Source organism: Babylonia areolata, chromosome 7 (assembly GCF_041734735.1).
Source record: "Babylonia areolata isolate BAREFJ2019XMU chromosome 7, ASM4173473v1, whole genome shotgun sequence".
NCBI classification, from domain to species: Eukaryota; Metazoa; Mollusca; class Gastropoda; order Neogastropoda; family Buccinidae; genus Babylonia; species Babylonia areolata.
Genome location: NC_134882.1, coordinates 18,379,363 through 18,399,201, shown reverse-complemented (window position 1 = coordinate 18,399,201; position 19,839 = coordinate 18,379,363). Strand labels below are relative to the sequence as shown.

Genomic DNA, 19,839 nt, shown 5'->3' with positions numbered 1-19,839 from the left:
CAATACACATGTGTAATGAAACTTGTGAAATGTGTTGTTTGGTTGTTAAGTTACTGGTTTTTCAGGGATTTTTTTGTTCTTTTGGTCATTTTTTTCATTTAAAAAAAATAACAACCACCTTGTGATGTATATTTCTATGTGGAGAAATATAACCTTCTGTGAAATGGACAAAACAAAAAAACAACAAAAAAAAAAGAATATGACAACATCAACAAAAAAGTGTGCTCAAACAGCTGCAATCAGATATTTATCAAGCGGCCCCTCGTACAACAGTACCTTGATGCTGACGACAACATCCACAGGGAAGAAGGTGCCCCCCATGGGCAGACCCAGAGAGGCCTGGGAGGCGTCCAGGTCCATGTTCAGGTGCAGCATGCTGCCCATGTCCACAGCTGTTGCTGCACACAACGGGTACCACACACACACCCAACACGCACCATTACGCAGAGCAGGAGGACTGGGACGAGAGCGCTTTTGTCTTGTTTTCCCCAGTAACATGAACACTGTTTATATCTTTTCAGAACAATTATTTTCACACACACACACACACACAAAAGAATTCTACTACTTCTACTAATCATCATCATCATCATAATACTAAAATGAAATAAAAAGGAGTTTTGTCCCTGTCTACATTGTACTGATTACATTGTTCACTTTTTAAGGTACATATGGAAAGGGAAAAAAAATTGCCATAAGTCCACACACCCCTCACACATTCCACCACCATCACCCCACCCCCATCCCCGAAAAAGAGAAGATTCAAATGAACCACATCACAAGGACAAAGGCGCTGACTGAAGCTCACCCTTTTTATGCTGTGTGGATGGCGAGATAGGCAGCGGCTCCAGGGCCTGCTCCAGAAAGTCCAGGAGACAGGGACTGATGATCATCTCCTGCAACAGGCACAGGCGTCATCAACTGTTTGGCGACCCCAGTCAAAACTCATCCTTGGTGTTTCAAACATAGGCAATCTGGTAAACTTAGGTGAAAAATGTTAGCCAAATTCATGCAGTTGTTTCTGCTTTCTTTTTTTTCATCTTAAATCCGTTGCAGTGTGTGAGTGTATGTGTGTTGTCTGCTGTGCAGGACTGATTGTATCTCCTTGTTTCTATCTCTGTGTGTTTGTGTCTGGGTGACACTGTGAATACAGAATTTAAGTGTGGACATTTTTATGCCCCCACATAAATCAAGTGAATTCATTCATGCATAAACTCGCAAACCAAGGAACCAGTGATGTCTGAATAGTGTATTTTTTAGATGTCAATCCCTTGCAAGATGTTTCATATATGTGACAAAAAATGGTAACTGTCTCCATGGAAAATTAATACCTTTGCAACAAAATAAGACGTAGATTGCAATCTAATGAACACAATAAGACAGGTGCAAATTCTTAAAAATCCTCTCTAAAGGAGATGGACAAGGCTATTCCTGAGCAACCTGTGGCACAAATATGTACATCAATGTATCAATGTCTCTGACAAATTTGTATAACCTTTCAGAATACTTTGTTGGATACAAATCTATGTGGAAACACCAATGTCTCACTGGCCACACATTTATACTGCATATCTGGTTTGGTTTTGTCATTCTGCACTTCAGAAAGGCATTCTGAAAAAAACAAACAAAAAAAACAACAACCCCATACCTGTCTCATTTCATTTATCAAACACAATTCCAGTCAGTTCTGCAAAACAATGTCACCTGTCTCATTTCATTCATCAAACACAACCCCAATCAGTACTTCAAAACAATGTCACCTGTCTCATTTCATTCATCAAACACAACCCCAATCAGTACTTCAAAACATTTTATACCTGTCTCATTTCATTCATCAAACACAACCCCAATCAGTACTTCAAAACATTTTATACCTGTCTCATTTCATTCATCAAACAAATTCCTAATCAGTTCTGCAAAACATTTTATACCTGTCTCATTTCATTCATCAAACAAATTCCTAATCAGTACTTCAAAACATTTTATACCTGTCTCATTTCATTCATCAAACAAATTCCTAATCAGTTCTGCAAAACATTTATGCCCACCTCATTATATTCATTACTACTCTGTTCTAAATTTCACATGGATATCCCCTCCATAGTGACAAAGAGCGTGTGCGAACACCACCGAAGTGACTCAGCAACAGTGCAAGGCCCCCTCTGGTGTGTGGCCTCCTGGGGACTTAACACTGATGGTTCCCTGTGGACTGTCAACACTGCGACTGTGACGGATGAACCCGGGTGTGGCTGTGTATGGGAGACTCGGAATGAGCGGCATGGGAGTAATGCCACTGAACGGTGCTGATGATGGGGCAGCAAAAAAAAAAAAAACAAAAAAAAAAACGTGTGTGTCCCACAGAACTGACCTCTGGCAGGGTCTGCAGGGAAAGCCAGGCGTACAGGTTGGCTTTCTTCACGGCTTTCCTGGACGTGCTGCTGCTACCTGACGACGTCTCCCCCCCATGGTCACTGCAATGCTCTGCTGTCCGTGGGCCTTCCTCTTCAACTGTCGTTCCTCTTCTCTGCACCTGAAACATCGTCACCATCATCGTCACACCATCATCGTATTTCTATATATAGCCTCTCGGATGAGAACATAATCCAGGTCTTGCGTGTACCATGCACTTAATGCACATAGCATAACCCACAGCAACAAACAGGTTGGTGAAATTTAGTGATAAAAATCCACATTCATAGTAAAACGTGCAGAGAAAAAAATGTGGGTGGTACCAAACTGTGGGAGAGCAGACCAAATTTCACAAAGAGAAATCTTGTGACAACATTACAACACAACACAATACCACTTCCTGTTTGTTATTCCATGATCCCACCGTTTGCACCATTTCGTTGATGAAAAGCCACAGAATTTGAGACAACTTTGGTCTATATATTTAAGAATCAAAAGGCTGATGATGCTAAGGAGGTCCATTTAAGTTTGGAACTTTTTAACAAAAAGGAAATGGACAGATCAAGCTCATGCCCTTCTCCATGACAAGACTGCCTTTTCTGTGGGATGGAGAGAACATAACTTGAAATGGCCCCGGTTTGAATTAATTCATTCCAAAAACTGGAATAGATTCCCCAAATTTTCATTGTACTCACTTCACATAAAAAGTTATATAGGTACATACAAAAATCTGCAAACGTGTGCCTGCCCTCACTCACAGACATGCACACATGCAAGCCCAAATGCACACACACACACACACACACACACCATACACACCTCTCTGAAACAAACCTTAGGCTGGTCCAGGGGAGACTGGAGAGGACTAGAGAAGAACACATCGTCCACCTGACGATCTGGAGCCAACAGGACAGAGGTGGATCGATTCACGCCAGCTTCAGGGCCACTCACACCAACAGAACCACCAGACTCCATGAAACTTGTCTTGGAGTTGTAATGGACCTGGTGACAAGACATTTCACAGCATTTCCTTTTTGTTATTGATCTGATTATAAACTGCATGCTTCTACTCATCAATGCAATGCAATCACAATGCTTCTCATAAAATCAAGAGTTCTCTTTAAAAACAAACTGATATCAGTCACCAACAAGGACTAAAATTAACTTCAGATACAGATATGGATAATGAGCTCTGACTTGCAGTTCCAGATGCAAGGACAAATTATACACTCTTCAAAAGATTCCTGAATCTACCTTTATATATATATAGTTAAAAAAGCACTTCAAATTACATAAACTCACCTCATCATTTTTTTAAAAGATTTTTTTCCATACATAAGACACGCTGGACAAAATGATGCACTAAATTCATTGTTGAAAGTAATTTGGCAACAACTGACTATCAATGGAGTCAAAATAAAATTTAAAAAAACAAGAAAAAACAAGACTAGGCTTCAAACAGAAAACAGAAACACCAGTTGCATCGTATAACTTCATCACTTTTAGCCTTGACAGGTTTGTCAGTCGTCTTCTCCACTCTCCAAAACTGATTCATATTTTCTGGTCTCAGTCCTATATTTTCACTATCAGTTTATTTCAAGCATTCTGAAACAAAGGGCAAATTCATCAGGTGTCACATTCCTAGCAAACCTTGTTTTCACTTCTCTTTTATTTTGATCTACAACTCTTGATCACTGCAAATGAAACTTTGTTGCTAACAGATAACATGTACCGTAAAGTTCGGTCTATAAGCCGCAACTTTTTACTTCAGCTTCAACCTCTGCGGCTTATACGATGATGCGGCTTATTTGAGGATTTTAACAATACCGGGAGTGTCACATTCTCGTCTATTCTTAGCTGCCCTTCAACTCACCAAAATCATGACTTCTGTTCATGAATTTTTGGATGAGCTTCAGGATAGTGTGCTGACTGTTCACATTTTATAAATCAAATCCGCACACATTAAAGCCTTCAGATCAGCGGAGGAAGCTGTGCTGGTTCTCTTCAACTCGCACACTGAAGACAAAGATTTCAGTGGATTCAGTGAGCAGGATGACGTTGAATATATGTGACTATCCCTAAATTATGGATCTTATTTTCGTTGTGTTTATTTATTATGTTTTTTGTGGCACTAGCAGTATTTTCGCTTGCTTCTCTTTGTGTTGTTCCCGCTTGTATTTATTTCATAACCTACAGTATTGACAGCTTTTCTGTAGTATCAGTATGTGTTCCGGTACCGGAAATAAGTGCGGCTTATAATCCAGTGCAGCTTATATATGTATAAAGTTCAATTTTTTCCAAAATTTAGTGGGTGCAGCTTATAAACCAGTGCGCTCAATAGACCGAACTTTACGGTATCTGAAAGTTGTGGATAACATTTTCACAGCCCCCACTTGTTTCTTTTTTAAGCCTCTCCACCAGTAGAACCAACTGTCACACATCGACAATAATGATCCCCCCCATCTCATTCAAAGACAGAAAGGTGATAGGCAGGTTACCTTGACATCCACGCTGGGCAGGAAAAAGACCGTGGTTTCCACCTGACTGGCCGGCTGTTTCTTGGCCATGATGGAGGGAGGGGCAGACTCCATGCGCTTCATCTTCTGCCGGTTCATCGGGGTGATGGAATGGCTCTCTCCTGACGCGCTGCGCTCCCGCTTGCCTTGTTGTCTTGAAACAGGAGCACTTTTTTTTTGAGAGGGTGTTTATCTTTCCTATCTGTTCCAAAATTAGTTTGCTCTCTCGCTCTCTCTCTCTCTCTATCCCTCTCTGTGTCTCTCTCTCTTTCTCTCTCCGTGTCGCTTTCTCTCTCTTACTCACACACACACACACACACACACACACACAAAGGAAACCTAAAAGTACACAAAAAAAGACGAGCCAAACAAACCAAGCATAAAAAATCAAAACCAACATCCACAGAACAGTCACCTTTTGAACTCCTCCTCCTTGGCCTCCTTGGGGTACAAGATACACTTGCCATTGTCAATGAACACCTTGACGTCCAACTCAAAGTCTATGTTTGGTTCCAGGCTGCCTGTCTTTGCGGTGCTGTTGCCCTGCATGCCCTCAGCTCTGTGTTCAGTCCTGGAGACAGAGCACACAAGATGTCAGCCCAAGAGACAGAGCACACAAGATTTTATCCTGTGAGATAGAACACACAAGATTTTATCCGGTGAGACAGAGCACACAAGATTTTATCCAGTGAAATTGAACACACAAGATAGAACACACAAGATTTTATCCCAAGAGATAGAACACACAAGATGTCAGCCCTAGAGATAGAAAACATTAAATTTTATCCCAAGAGATAGAAATACAAGATGTCAGCCCTAGAAACAGAAAACCCATGATTTTATCCCAAGAGACAAAACACACAAGATGTCAGCCCTAGAAATAGAAAACATTTAATTTTATCCCAAGAGACAAAAAAATAAGCTGTCAGCCCTAGAGATAGAAAACACATGCTTTTATCCAAAGAGATAGAAAACACATGATTCTGTCCCATGAGATAGAACACGAAAGACTTTGCTCAAGAAAAAAATTAAGTAAATAAATAATCAATTAAATCATCAATCTTTCAATTAATGATGATGATTATGATGATGATGATGAAGACAACAATGCCAACAACAACAACAAACACCAACAGTAACAGTAATAGTTATTTCAATACTACTAGCAATAAAATAAGCAGGTGATTCACGGCTTCTGACATACAGAGCAGAATAATGGGGCTTGCAAGTTTTTACACAATAAGCAAACAAGAGCCTGCAAAAAGGAATACTAACACAACAGCACTGTGGGTGGATGCAATTTGCAGTCTGTAAGGTCTAGGATGCGTCCCACATGTCTGTCTAACTGGCACCTCACCTGCCTAGCCCCTGGCCGGACATGGACCACACCGTGTCAGCGTCTGTGTCCGAGGCGTGGGAGGAGCCGGAGTCTGAGGACAGGATGTCCTGGAGGGACCAGGTCTTCTTCAGGCTGCTGTGCTGGGTGGTCGTCTGGGCCAGGTCCCCCTCATCAAAGCTCATGGAGAATGAGTCTGGGGAGCTGAAATCAGCCAGCAGCAGTAGAATTTCTGTCACCCTTTCTCATCACAGTCATCTGTTCTCATCTGTTCCCATCACAATTATCTGTTCCTATCAGTCATCTGTTCAAGTCATCTGTAAGCATCACAGTCATCTGTTTGCATCACAGTCATCTGTTCCAGTCATCTGTTCCCACCACAGTCATCTGTTCCAGTCAACTGATCCCATCACAGTCATCTGTTCCAGTCATCTGTTCCCATCACAGGTACCTGTTCACATCAGTCATCTGTTCCCATCACAGTCATCTGTTCCACATTAGTCATCAGTTCTACATCAGTCATCTGCTCCCCATCACAGTCATCTTTCTCACCTGGTCCCATCATAGTCTTCTGTTCCCATCACAGTTACCTGTTCTATGAGTCATGTGTTCCAATAAGTCACATGTTTACAGTATAGTCATCTTTTCCACATCAGTCATCTGTTATCATCTAAATCATCTGTTCTACATCAATCATCTTTTCCTCAGTCATCTGTACCCATAACAGTCATCTGTTCCCATCATAGTCATCTGTTCCCAGTGATCTGCTCCCACCACTGTCATCTGTTCACGCCAGTCATCTGTTCCCCATCAGTCATCTGTTATCATCGTAGTCATCTGTTTCTACATCAATCATCTCTTCCTCAGTCATCTGTACCCATAACAGTTATACGCATCAGTTTGACATGGTGCAGTATATGACACCAAATGGAGCGCCATGTCTGTCACACGCATCCAACAACGCAGGAGCACCTAAGTCAAAGTAAGATTTCTGTGTGAAATTTGGTCTGCTTGGGGAAAGAGAAGACAGAGTTGATGGAACAACACACAAAAAAGAGAAGGCATTTTATTTCGCTTGCCTGATGAAATAACACAAACTACAACAAGCTGTGGTACACACCCGGGTGGAGTGTAGGTGGAGTGTCGAGTTGCCCCAAACTGGACCCTGGATGAAGACGACGGAGGGTCTGTAAGTCTGGTGCCTGAACGGGGAGGTCTGTCAAGGGTCTGGGAGCGCAGCTGTACCGAGTCATTCTTCGACCTGAAGTACACACAGGCACAAGCGTGTACACACACACACACACACACCCCTATGAGAATAATAATTATAATGATAAAGATGAACATGCACACAGCACTTTTTCTCAAATAGAGCTCAAACTGCTTTACATGTACAAAAGCTCTAAGCTCTTTGATTATAAATGACAAAATAATGAAATAAATCATTTTGCTAAGGAGAAAAAAAAAGAACAAAAAAAGGGAAAAAAAAAAAGAAAAAAACATTAACCTAACTGGATGAGTTGTAACATACAACCTTTCTACAATGCTCAGAAGCTCAAACATTTAATAAAAATTTCTTATCAATAAATTCTAGGAAGCATTCATCAACAAAACTCACATGTCATGCTGAACAACTCCTAACAAGCACAGCTGGAAAGCAACAGACAAAATCAAACAAGGCTACTCACCCATCTCTTCGGCGACCTCCATATGACCTTGACCTGATATGAGCTGGCCTTGAACCCAGGCCTAATTTGTCTCGAATGACAGAAGCCTGTACAAAAAAATATATATATTCACTGTCATTTGACGAACTGAACATTACGTCAGAATCTGAGTTTGACACTGAAGATAACCGATCAGACTTTGCAGCAAACTATGGATACTTTCACATATTGTTTCATCTTATGCAAATATAGTCTTTTGGATAAGACGATAACCTGAGGTCCTGTGTGCAGCATGCACTGAATACACGTAAAAGAACCCATGGCAACAAAATGGCAGTCCCTGGCAAAATACTGGAAATTCCATTTTGACAGTAACACAAATATAGTAAAACAAAATAACTTTGAGACGAAAAAAAAAAGGAAAAAAAAAAGGGGTGGGGGGGGGCACGGCGAGGGGCATGGGGGGTGTGGGAGGGAGGGGGTGACGCTGTACTGTGTCAACGTGCTCTCCATGGGGAGAGCAACCCAAATTTCACCCAGAAAAGTCTGTCGTGGATAAAAAAAAATAAATAACTGAATACAAACAATACATTTTTTTTCTTTTTTTTTTTTTAACTTTGCGCACACAACAGCAAATCTGGCCAAAAGGTTCCTGGTGATAACGCATTTCTCATGATGGACATATGGGATTCACGCTTCTTGTTCCCTCTGGAGAAAGTGTGTCACTGAAACAACACATCATCCGTTTGTTTTATCTTCTTCTTTTTTTTTTTATCCAAGTCTGTGAATGTTGACTTGAGAGACCTGAAAAGCTCTCCACCCTTTTTTTTCTGTTTGTGGGCTTCAAATCTTGGATTAAGTCCCATAGATACAAGTGCCATTTATGTATATAGCTGTTTTTTACCCACCATGTAAGGCAACTTTACTCTGTTTCAAGGGGTGTGCATGTGGGGTATGTTCATGTTTCTACAACCCACAGAACACTAAGTTCAATTATGGATTATTTAACATGCTCATTTGATCTTTTTCATGTGAATACACATGAAGGGAATCAAGGCACTAGCAGATCTGTAGCTAGGCTAACATGGGAGGTTGGGAAAATCTCCAACACTGACCCACTGGGCATCGATAATGAAACTGAACCAAGTACTCTCAGACTGAAATTCCGATGCTTTAACCTTTGGCTGTGTGCCCATCACACTCCATCCTGAACCGCCCAAGTTCCACCAAAGCTCTGAATCTTAAAGTGGTACCACAGCAGAATGATGAATGCTGAGCCAGCAGTGTATGCACATCAGTCTTCCATCAATATGATGAGCAACCATTCAGTTATCATACCCATCTGTGTAATTCATATCACTTCAGAAGTGAAATGGAAAATGAGCAGAAGAGGAAGAAAACAAAGAAGAAGAATGATGATAATCAAATTGCATCACTGCACAAGATACTTTCAAACATCTGCACAAAGGTAACACCCTTCCCCAGACTTTGTGTTTGCGTTCTGTCCACCAGAACAAGTGCACTGCTAGGTTTTTTCTCTGCCTTGATGTGAAAACTAACTTTTCATTCACAGAGCATTTTGCCAGGTTTCCTCAATCTCATTACCCTCCCAGCACCAACCCCAAACTCCTGGTAACACCAAAAATATCCACACCACCCTCCATCCCTCTTGGCTCACCCCATCCCCTTGAAACAACACTGATTTTTTTATTCCATTTCCTTTTGCTAATTTCTCTAGGGTACATTTGTATTCTGAATAAAAACATGTTTCATATTTAAGTACCTGGGTCCCTATGTGCTTTCAGCTGTTGTTTTACTGAAATTCTTTTTCCCCATGACAACAACCCACATAGGTGAAAGAAAATAAATCAATGTGAGAGCAACAGATATGGAGAGGCAAAGATGAAGAGACACAAGCGAGACAGAAACCGAAGACTTGACACTGGCAGAGAGAGACACACAGCACAATAGATCAACAGCAAGCAAGCAGACAAGGAAACAGGATAACATGAGAGACTGTAGGACACTGATAAAATGAAGCATTTCAACATGAATACCATCATATCTCCTTTGACTGAAAATCAAAGAGCAAATCTGCATCAAAGGAAGAAACAAGGAGAATATGGAATGAGCACACCTGTCGACAAAATGGTTATCAGAGTCCACACAACTGGAAAGTGAAATCACCAATTTGTGTAAAGAAAACTTTTTAATCAGTTAACTACCAAACCTGGAAGTGAGTGAACCATTCAATATTATAACAATATATGATTCCTGCTGATTTAAGAAGAACCAGAATGAAACCAAAAACGGGGTGAGTGAGTGAGTGTGTGCGTGTAGGAGGTGGGGGAATGTGGGGTGAGCGGGTTACCATAATATCTAGGTAATATCAATCCAAATCACATATGCACCAAACACACACACACAACCACAATGTAAGTAGTAAACAAAAATTCAAGCAAATGCACAACTGGACAGTGAAACAAACTGTCAGAAATTTGTTACAGTTAACAAGAAATTATCAAGAATATCATAAAATGATTTTTCTGAAAAATCAGGCAAAACAGGCTTTAAAAATTTGCATTCAGAACATACACGTGTATTAATTTTTAAGAGTTTTACCTCACATACTTGCATGTGATGCATTTACCAAACCCTGACTTTGAATACACTAAATTTGAATCTGTACATTGAGTTAATTTGCCTTGTTGTTGATAAGAAGCTACATGATGGTGTGTGTGTGTGTGTGTGTGTGTGTGTGTGTGTGTGTGTTCAAGCGCATGCATGTCCATGTGTGTGCGTGTCTGTCTGTGTGTGATAGAATGCGTGCCTACCTGCAGGTGGGCTTGGATGTGTATGTGTGTGTGGATGTGGATGTGAGAGAAAAAGAGAGTGAGTCAGAGTGGCTGTGTTTTTTCAGTGGTTATTTTTTTTTGTTTTTTGTTTTTTGTATGTGAGAGGGAGAGAGAGAGAGAGAGAATGTGGTTGTGTGTGTGTTTGGATATGCATGTGTGTGTGTGTGTGTGTGTGTGTGTGTGTGCGCACATGCATGCCCACTGTGCACATGTCAGCAGTTACATGTATGTGTGTGAAGGGCAGTGGTAAGATGCATAATTTATGATAGTTTACAGAAGAGGAAGTGATGCTCTAAAATCTAAACAATGAAAATGTGCATTTCAAAATTTGAACAAAAACTCATATCAAAACACAAACAAACCAGCAGACATTTGAGTTCAACACTGCAGTGAGAAACAAAGAAAGAAAACAATGTCTTTTTTTTTTTTTTTTTAAAGCAATAACAAAAAAAAGTCAATACACACGGAATTGATTACATGAAAACAGTTCCACCTCAGTACAAAATGGACTTTCACTTTGTTTCTGGTTGTGTTTATATGTTCATTCAAAATGTTTTCACTTCAGCATTCAAATCATATACAGGAGAAATATTACTCGAGATCAATATCTCATTCAGTAAATCAAATGCTGTAGAATCGGTTCCATTCTGCCATCCAAATCGCAACATTAAACATTTGTTAAACCAGCAAAGCAAGAAGCATTGAATACCTCATTTCACATAAAGCAAAATGCAAATATTGAACTGAAGAAATGACCAGCTCTTAAAGTGGAAACGAACACTTTTGGAAGAGAGAAATTCTCAGCACTGTGCTAATGCCAACCAGACAGGGACAGTCAATGGAGCTGCAGAAAATCAATGTCTGTGTGTGTTTGCACACGCCAAGTCTTAAAAACAAACCAGCAGAACAGTAAAACTGGATTCTGATTATCAATATTGAGTACACATAAAGCTTTACAAGGAAGCTGGCTGAGCAAAACAGCAGCGAACATCATTTTCAAGTGCTATGTGATAAAGCTCAGATATGATGCAGAATTACCTAGCAGTCAGTATGTGTAAAAAAAGAAACATGTATTGGACAGAGGATGAGACAGAGCACAAGAAAGTGAGCAAGAAAGAGATATGAAAACATAAATGATATGAAATGCTTTGAAGTACACAACAGAGACAACTGTACAATGCAGATAATAACACGGAATGCAGAAGACAGTCTAGTTACCAGAAAATGTCTTGATGTCACTTCGTCCATGTGCTGAGAGAGAAAAAGCATTACTTTTCCTTGAGCTTATCTCATCATGACCTTTTTTTGCCATCCCAAACAATGATTCTACCATTGTTGTATCAGCAGTATTTTGCTGTAGGTTATCTAATCATGACCTTACTTACCATCCCAAACAATGATTCTACCATTGTTATATCAGCAGTATTTTCTTGTAGGTTATCTCATCATGAATTTCTTACCATCCCAAACAATGATTCTACCACTGTTATATCAGCAGTATTCTGCAGTAGGTTATCTAATCATGACCTTACTTACCATCCCAAACAATGATTCTACCATTGTTATATCAGCAGTATTCTGCAGTAGGTTATCTCATCATGACCTTACTTACCATCCCAAACAATGATTCTACCATTGTTATATCAGGAGTATTTTGCTGTAGGTTATCTAATCATGACCTTACTTACCATCCCAAAAAATTATTCTACCATTGTTATATCAGCAGTATTGTGCAGCAGGTTATCTAATCATGATCTTACTTACCATCCCAAACAATGATTCTACCATTGTTATGTCAGCAGTATTTTGTTGTAGGTTATCTAATCATGACCTTTCTTACCATCCCAAACAATGATTCTACCACTGTTATATCAGCAGTATTTTGTTCTTGGTTATCAAATCATGACCTTTCTTACTACCCCAAATACTAATTATATCTCTGTAATAGCAGCAGTATTTTGCTTTTGCTTATTTTACCATCCCAATTATTCTACCCTTGTAATATCAGCAGTATTTTACTTTAGCCTATCTAGTCATGACCTAAGTTACCATCCCATACAATGATTCTATACTTATAATTAATTTTTAGCAGCATTTCATAATAGTTTATCAAATAATTACCTTTCTTACCATCCCAAACAATGATACTACCATTGTAAAATCAGCAGTATTTTGCTGTAGGTTATCACCACTGTAATATCAGCAGTTTGTTACATTAGCTTATCTAACCACAACTTTGCTTACCAACCCAAACAATGATTGTATACTTGTAATATTAGGAGAACTTTCCTTAGGCTTTTCAAATCATGACCTTAATTACCATCTCCAATGAATGACTATATCTTGGTAATATCCTAAATCTGCTACTATGTGTGATTTTAACTTAAGCCAATGTAGTGCAATTCACCAGTTGTTTTGGGGTTTTTTGTTGTTTGTTTTTCAGTTTGTTGTTATTTTTTAACTGCAAGTAATTAGTTATACATGTTTCACATTCCCACAAAAGGGATACACGTTTAGATTAGAATGAAGTCCAGTGTTTCTGCACATTAAAAATCCCCCCTCACACACACACACACACACATCTATATACACATCATACATACAAAAAAAACAACAACCACACACACACACACACACACACACACAAAAATGAAAATCAAACACATAAAGCGACAACAAACTAAAATATATCCTGATTCTAAACACATTCATGCACTTCATCTTTCTTTGAACAATTAGAGCAATTTGTACCTGACACTGGCTTGGATGTGTATATGTGTGTGTGGGTGTGTGTGGGTGTTTGTGTATGTATGCATGCATTCATATGTATGCTTGTGCGAGTGTTTGTTTGTGAACAATCATATACATGTGCATACAAGTGTGTATGTAATCTGATGTGCATATACGTGCCCACATGGTATATGGAAAAATGGTGCGATTACTGTGCTCCTGTTTAATTCTATACCATAAATTTCTGCTTATATTATTATCATTGTGTGCAATTATTGAGTGCACATCATAATGCATTACTCTACACCATAAAACACAGTGTCAGTTATTGTATGCACATCAGACTGTGTTACTATACACCACACAACACAGTGTCAAATTACTGAGTGCACATCACACTGTATCACTCTACACCATACAGCACCGTAAATTATCGAGTGCATGTCACACTGTTTTACTCTACAACATACGACACAGCGTGTCCACATCACACTGTATTACTGTACACTATAGAACACAGTGTCAAGTATTTGTGTGTACATCACACTGTTTTATTCTACACCATACAACAAACATCACACTGTTTTATTCTACACCATACAACAAAGCGTGTGTATGTCACACTGTATCACTCTACACTATACAACACAGTGCCAATTATTGTGTGCACATCACACTGTATTACTATACACCATACGACACAGTGTGTGCACGTCACACTGTTTAACTCTACACCATACAACACAGTGTGTGCATGTCACACTGTTTAACTCTACACCATACAACACAGTGTGTGCATGTCACACTGTTTAACTCTACACCATATGACACAGTGTGTGCACGTCACACTGTTTAACTCTACACCATACGACACAGTGTGTGCACGTCACACTGTTTAACTCTACACCATGACACAGTGTGTGCATGTCACACTGTTTAACTCTACACCATACGACACAGTGTGTGCATGTCACACTGTTTAACTCTACACCATATGACACAGTGTGTGCACGTCACACTGTTTAACTCTACACCATACAACACAGTGTGTGCATGTCACACAGTTTAACTCTACACCATACGACACAGTGTGTGCATGTCACACTGTTTAACTCTACACCATACAACACAGTGTGTGCATGTCACACTGTTTAACTCTACACCATACGACACAGTGTGTGCACATCACACTGTTTAACTCTACACCATATAACACAGTGTGTGCACGTCACACTGTTTAACTCTACACCATACGACACAGTGTGTGCATGTCACACTGTTTAACTCTACACCATATAACACAGTGTGTGCATGTCACACTGTTTAACTCTACACCATACGACACAGTGTGTGCACATCACACTGTTTAACTCTACACCATATAACACAGTGTGTGCATGTCACACTGTTTAACTCTACACCATACGACACAGTGTGTGCATGTCACACTGTTTAACTCTACACCATATGACACAGTGTGTGCACGTCACACTGTTTAACTCTACACCATGACACAGTGTGTGCATGTCACACTGTTTAACTCTACACCATACAACACAGTGTGTGCACATCACACTGTTTAACTCTACACCTTTTGACACTGATTAACTCTACACCATACAAGACAGTGTGTGCACATCACACTGTTTAACTCTACACCATACAACACAGTGTCAATTATTGTATGCACATCACACTGTACTACTTTACACCATACGACACAGTGTCAATTATTGAGTACAAGTCACACTGTATTACTCTACACCACACAACACAGTGTCAATTATTGAGTGCACATCACACTTTTTTTTTCTACAAACAACACAATGTTAACATCCACAATAATTATACAATAATCAACAGGGTCTCATATGGTGTGCAGTAAAACAGACTGATGTGCACGTCACACTGCAGGATCCTTTCAGTCACACCACCAACCAACGTTTAATCTATTTACCAATGAACAGACACAGGTCAGTGACACTGACTTACCCTGTCACTTTGTCGCTTGAGCTTGTTGAGGACATCCCGTCGGAAGTCATGGAACAGCATGTTCTGGAGTTCCTCAAGACGCCGTTTCTCTGCCTCTATCGTTGACTCACTGGCCCCAAGTTGTCTGGAAACAAGAGGATTCACTGATGATGCAGATCTGTAGTTGATGAATATCAAATTGCTTTCAGCTGACCAGAGGATGAAATAATGGTGGCATTCTACAAGTCTAAATGTTGAGGCTTTTTTTTTTTTTTAATCCACAAAGGAAAAGGATGCTATCAGATTATTAATAATAATATTTCATTTATTCTAATATTTTATTTTTATATAGCGCTATAATTCAAGCGTAAGCAAGCTCTAAGCATTTTACAATCCAGTACCCAAAGTGAAACAAGAAAGCATATAAAAAATAGAAGAAACAGAATCATTAATATTATAAAAACACAATGCATAAAACTCACAAAGTAACATACTCTCAATGCTAGAACCGTTACACTCCAACACACACACACAAACACACAGACACACACATGATTAAACAACTCAGATAACAGCAATTTTCACTTAAAATACACACATGTAAAAAGGAGCTAATTGTAATTTGCATGCCATAGATTTTGTAAAAATTGTAAAATAAAGTTTTGGATAGAAAAGGTGAAAGGGGTAAAAATCGGCAGTCATTTTCCCTTTCAAACCACAACACCACCATCCATCTACCCACCCTGTTCTCTCTACTCACACATCACACATACTCACATTGCCATGAGCCTGGGACAACAGGACTATTTGAGTTATAACAAGTATTTTTTAAAGAGATAAGTTTTAAGATTTGCTTTAAAGGTAGATAGATGAGTTGTTTGTCTGAGAGCAATAGGCAGAGAATTCCAAGTTGTTGGGCCGAAGACGGAAAATGACCTCTTTCCACAGGAGTTAAGGAAGTATCAGAAAACAGTTAGCTGGGAGGAGTCAAGAGATCTCAATGTTCTGTTTGGCAAGTACGGGTTAACAAGCTCAGAAAGATATGAGGGTGTGGTATCACAATTCAGGCACTGAAAGCATAGACAGGCAACTTTATATTCAATTCTGGCTTGAACAGGCAACCAATGAAGTGTCCGCAGAAGAGCAGTAGCGGATTTTACTAATCTTACGAAGCTGAAAGTAAAGAACTTTACACAGGTGGTTCACGTGAGTTTCCATCGTGAGGGATGAATCCAGGTAAAAACCAAGATTGTGGACAGACTAGAAAAAGAAATTTCTATGCCAGAACAAATGACAGGCATATTTATCTGCTTCAGCTTATTTTTATCACCAGTCAACATAAGTTCTGTTTTGTCATCATTCATTTTTAGTTTGTTTTGTTTCATCCACTTTGCTACATTTTCTATACCAGTTTTAAATTTAGAAGCCAAACATGGATTTCGAGATTCATCTCATACTATGAAAACAGTTCTTATCTCACATATAAATAAAAATTTTAATCATTATTCTCCAATACATAACTTACAACTCATTGCTTATGGGAAGAAAGGAAAGGTGGATTTATACATGATGAAGATATGTTAAAACTCTGTCCTGCCTGAAACAATATTGTCTAAAACAATACAAAAATTCACTCCACTGTATGGATAGTACTTCTGAACCAACAAGCAGAAAGTGATGACAGGAAGATTGTGAGTGTTCAAACCCCTATCAGAAGCCAGAACAACAGATCATGTCCTACACATACAGCTGATGCACCACTGAACACCACAACTGAACCCACCACACTGCCTTACACTGAACGTATCAACAGCATCTGTTTGTGAGCCTTACTTGAGATCCTGAACCACTTTGGCCTGTTCGTTCATCTGGTGTTCGATGTGTCGGGCTCTCTCCTTCGGATCCACGTCATGACTGAACACAATCTCTGGCAGGATGTCTTCCGCCAGGCTGGTTCGGCGCGACCCGAATTCTTGCTGTGGAAACAAAGTCAGTGGCTTCCTGAGTGTCAGTTTTCATTTTGTCAGTGAGACGTCACTGCGTTCAAACAAATCCATATACACTACACTACATCTGTTGGGCAGATGACTGCCAATAAGAAGAATGAGGAGGAGGGATGGGAGAGAATCTACACAACATTATACCAACAAAATGTCAGTCTTTGGTCCTACATGGTTGACAGCAAACGGGAAAGTTCCTACAAAAAACAAACTGATAAAAGAATAAAGATAAATAAAGACTAAAATCCATCTGAATTACAAGTATGCTTTTTTTTCTTTTTCTTTTTTTTTTAACTGGTCTTATTCAATTCAAGGTCGTAGTGGGGTAAGCAATTTCGACAAAAGTATGTAGAATATGATTAATGTAAAGTGTATAAGATTATCATGCCTGAGATACAACTGGAAGTTTTTTCATTTTTTAAAATTTGTCTTGACATGACAATTATGTACTGATGTACCCACCAAAACTGCCTGACTGATGCTGGACATCTTAGAAAACACACAACACAGACTTACAAATGAACAAAAAAACATGCATCCATAACTTTAACAAAGTCCAGTAAACAGAAACACTCTCTACTTCAGTTCACCTCAGTGTCAGTGGCTTCGTTGTCCAGATCATCATAGTCCACAGCATCATTTTCATCAGAACTGTAGGCCTGCGTTTCCTCCAGGTCGCCTGCTATGGCCGTCAGTGTGTGGCCCAAAGCAGACAACTGTTTGCCAATGTTGGTGTCCAGGTGAACGTCAATTCCTTGCATCTCCCATGTCACATTCAGAATCCATTTGGCATTCCCCATGGGGTCTGTAATGTAAGTGTTTCATGTACTTGCATTTCATACAATATTAAAACACTTGGACTGTCAAGTTGCTCAAGCAAGACAATAAGTGAAGTAAGTAACATGTTCTCTGTGACATTTGCAAGAAAAGCATACCTCCAATATATCTATAATTATGGAATTAATAAGTGAAGTAAGTAACATGTTCTCTGTGTCGTTTGCAAGAAAAGCATACCTCCAGTATGCCTATAATTATGGAAATGAATTAATAAATTATGAAAATATGGAAATCAACTGATCAGAAGCCATCATAACATGCCGAGATGCACCCACTGATGCAAACGCACTTGTCTGAAACAAAGTCATCATTTCCGAGATAACCTGCTTTCACATGAACTTAATTTTTACCACAATAACTAATTAGGAACCAGTATATCATAGCTTCTTGTAACCTGCTGTACATGGAATCAAGCCCAAGACAACATTAACATAAAACAGTGACTGCAGGTGAGAAGTCAGTGAACCCTGTTATTTTTCTGTCTGTACAAGGGTGGAAATGTGTTGCACTGTATGTACCATTTCCTAGTTTTACCTGAAATCAAATCATGAATTTTAGCTCAGGCCGTAAGGAGCAACTTCAAGGCTGAATACCTGTCAGTTCTTAAAACAAGCAGGAGGGAAAACAAATTAATAATAATTACAAGAAGAAAAAGAAGAAGTTTATCTATACAGCACCTAATCAAATCATTTGCTGTAAAAGCTTAAAGGGTCAATTAAAACGACATCAAAAAAGTTTTACCCTACATTCCTCATCCCTCAAAGTAAGTACAGTTCCTGTCTGTGTGTCACAAGAAACAGGTTCAATTGTATCTGAGGCCACTCACCAGACACCTGTTTATTGATGGTGCGTGAGCACAGCTCGTAGGTGCCAGCAGGAACTGTGCACAGGTTCATCAAGGACTCCGTGCTGTTGGGCTTCCAGTCGTCCCAGGAGGTCTCAAAGTCATTGGCAAACCGCAGACAGAATCCTGCAAGCAGCACAAGGAGTCAGTCACTGCATTTCATGCTGCAAGTTCTTCAGTGCTTCTGTTTGTGAGCACTGTAACTTGTGCAAGGAATGTGTTGCCTTAACTCATTCTACCCCACAGATACATGCCTGCTACAACTTCCCTGGACCAGCACTACATAAAACCACTGCAGAAAAAACAGGGTGGTTCACTAAAACAGTGAAAATCGATGGAGAATGCTTTGATTTCATCGAATGAACCAAGCTTCGTTTTCATGCTTTCGGAATCCATAAACGGTTCAGTTTAGAATGCCAACTGTACCAAGCAAGAATAAACAAAATCAGAATAGTGTGTCGGTACGAGAATACGCGTACCTGGTCCACAGGGGAAGTAATCATGATACAAGTTAACTCGTACTTGGAGCACAATGAGTTAAAAATTGACTGTTTAGAAAAGGTATGGTGAAAAAAAAAGTTGACAGTTGTATCTACAAAACTTGTGCATGTATGCACGGAGACAGCGAGGGAGGAGAAAAAGAAAGTTGCACTTATTACCAACCTGCGAAAGGA

General features: G+C 39.6%; 1 protein-coding gene across 6 annotated transcripts in view; it reads right to left on the bottom strand.

Moving 5' to 3' along the window:
- LOC143283773 (bridge-like lipid transfer protein family member 1) overlaps positions 1–19,839 on the bottom strand; it is a 103,073-nt gene that overhangs the window by 25,461 nt on the left and 57,773 nt on the right. For 3 of the 6 annotated variants that reach the window (XM_076590119.1, XM_076590123.1, XM_076590122.1), the window contains 14 exons: positions 19,148–19,291; positions 18,075–18,289; positions 17,318–17,460; positions 15,506–15,629; positions 12,002–12,034; positions 7,950–8,035; positions 7,382–7,522; positions 6,283–6,465; positions 5,341–5,496; positions 4,908–5,079; positions 3,244–3,411; positions 2,369–2,530; positions 809–896; positions 277–398 (listed from right to left, as the gene is read on the bottom strand). In XM_076590119.1, the coding sequence (XP_076446234.1) occupies positions 277–398; positions 809–896; positions 2,369–2,530; positions 3,244–3,411; positions 4,908–5,079; positions 5,341–5,496; positions 6,283–6,465; positions 7,382–7,522; positions 7,950–8,035; positions 12,002–12,034; positions 15,506–15,629; positions 17,318–17,460; positions 18,075–18,289; positions 19,148–19,291 (1,937 nt within the window). The remainder of the gene's footprint in view (positions 1–276; positions 399–808; positions 897–2,368; positions 2,531–3,243; positions 3,412–4,907; positions 5,080–5,340; positions 5,497–6,282; positions 6,466–7,381; positions 7,523–7,949; positions 8,036–12,001; positions 12,035–15,505; positions 15,630–17,317; positions 17,461–18,074; positions 18,290–19,147; positions 19,292–19,839) is intronic. The other 3 variants (XM_076590120.1, XM_076590121.1, XM_076590124.1) reach the window with 3 other exon arrangements.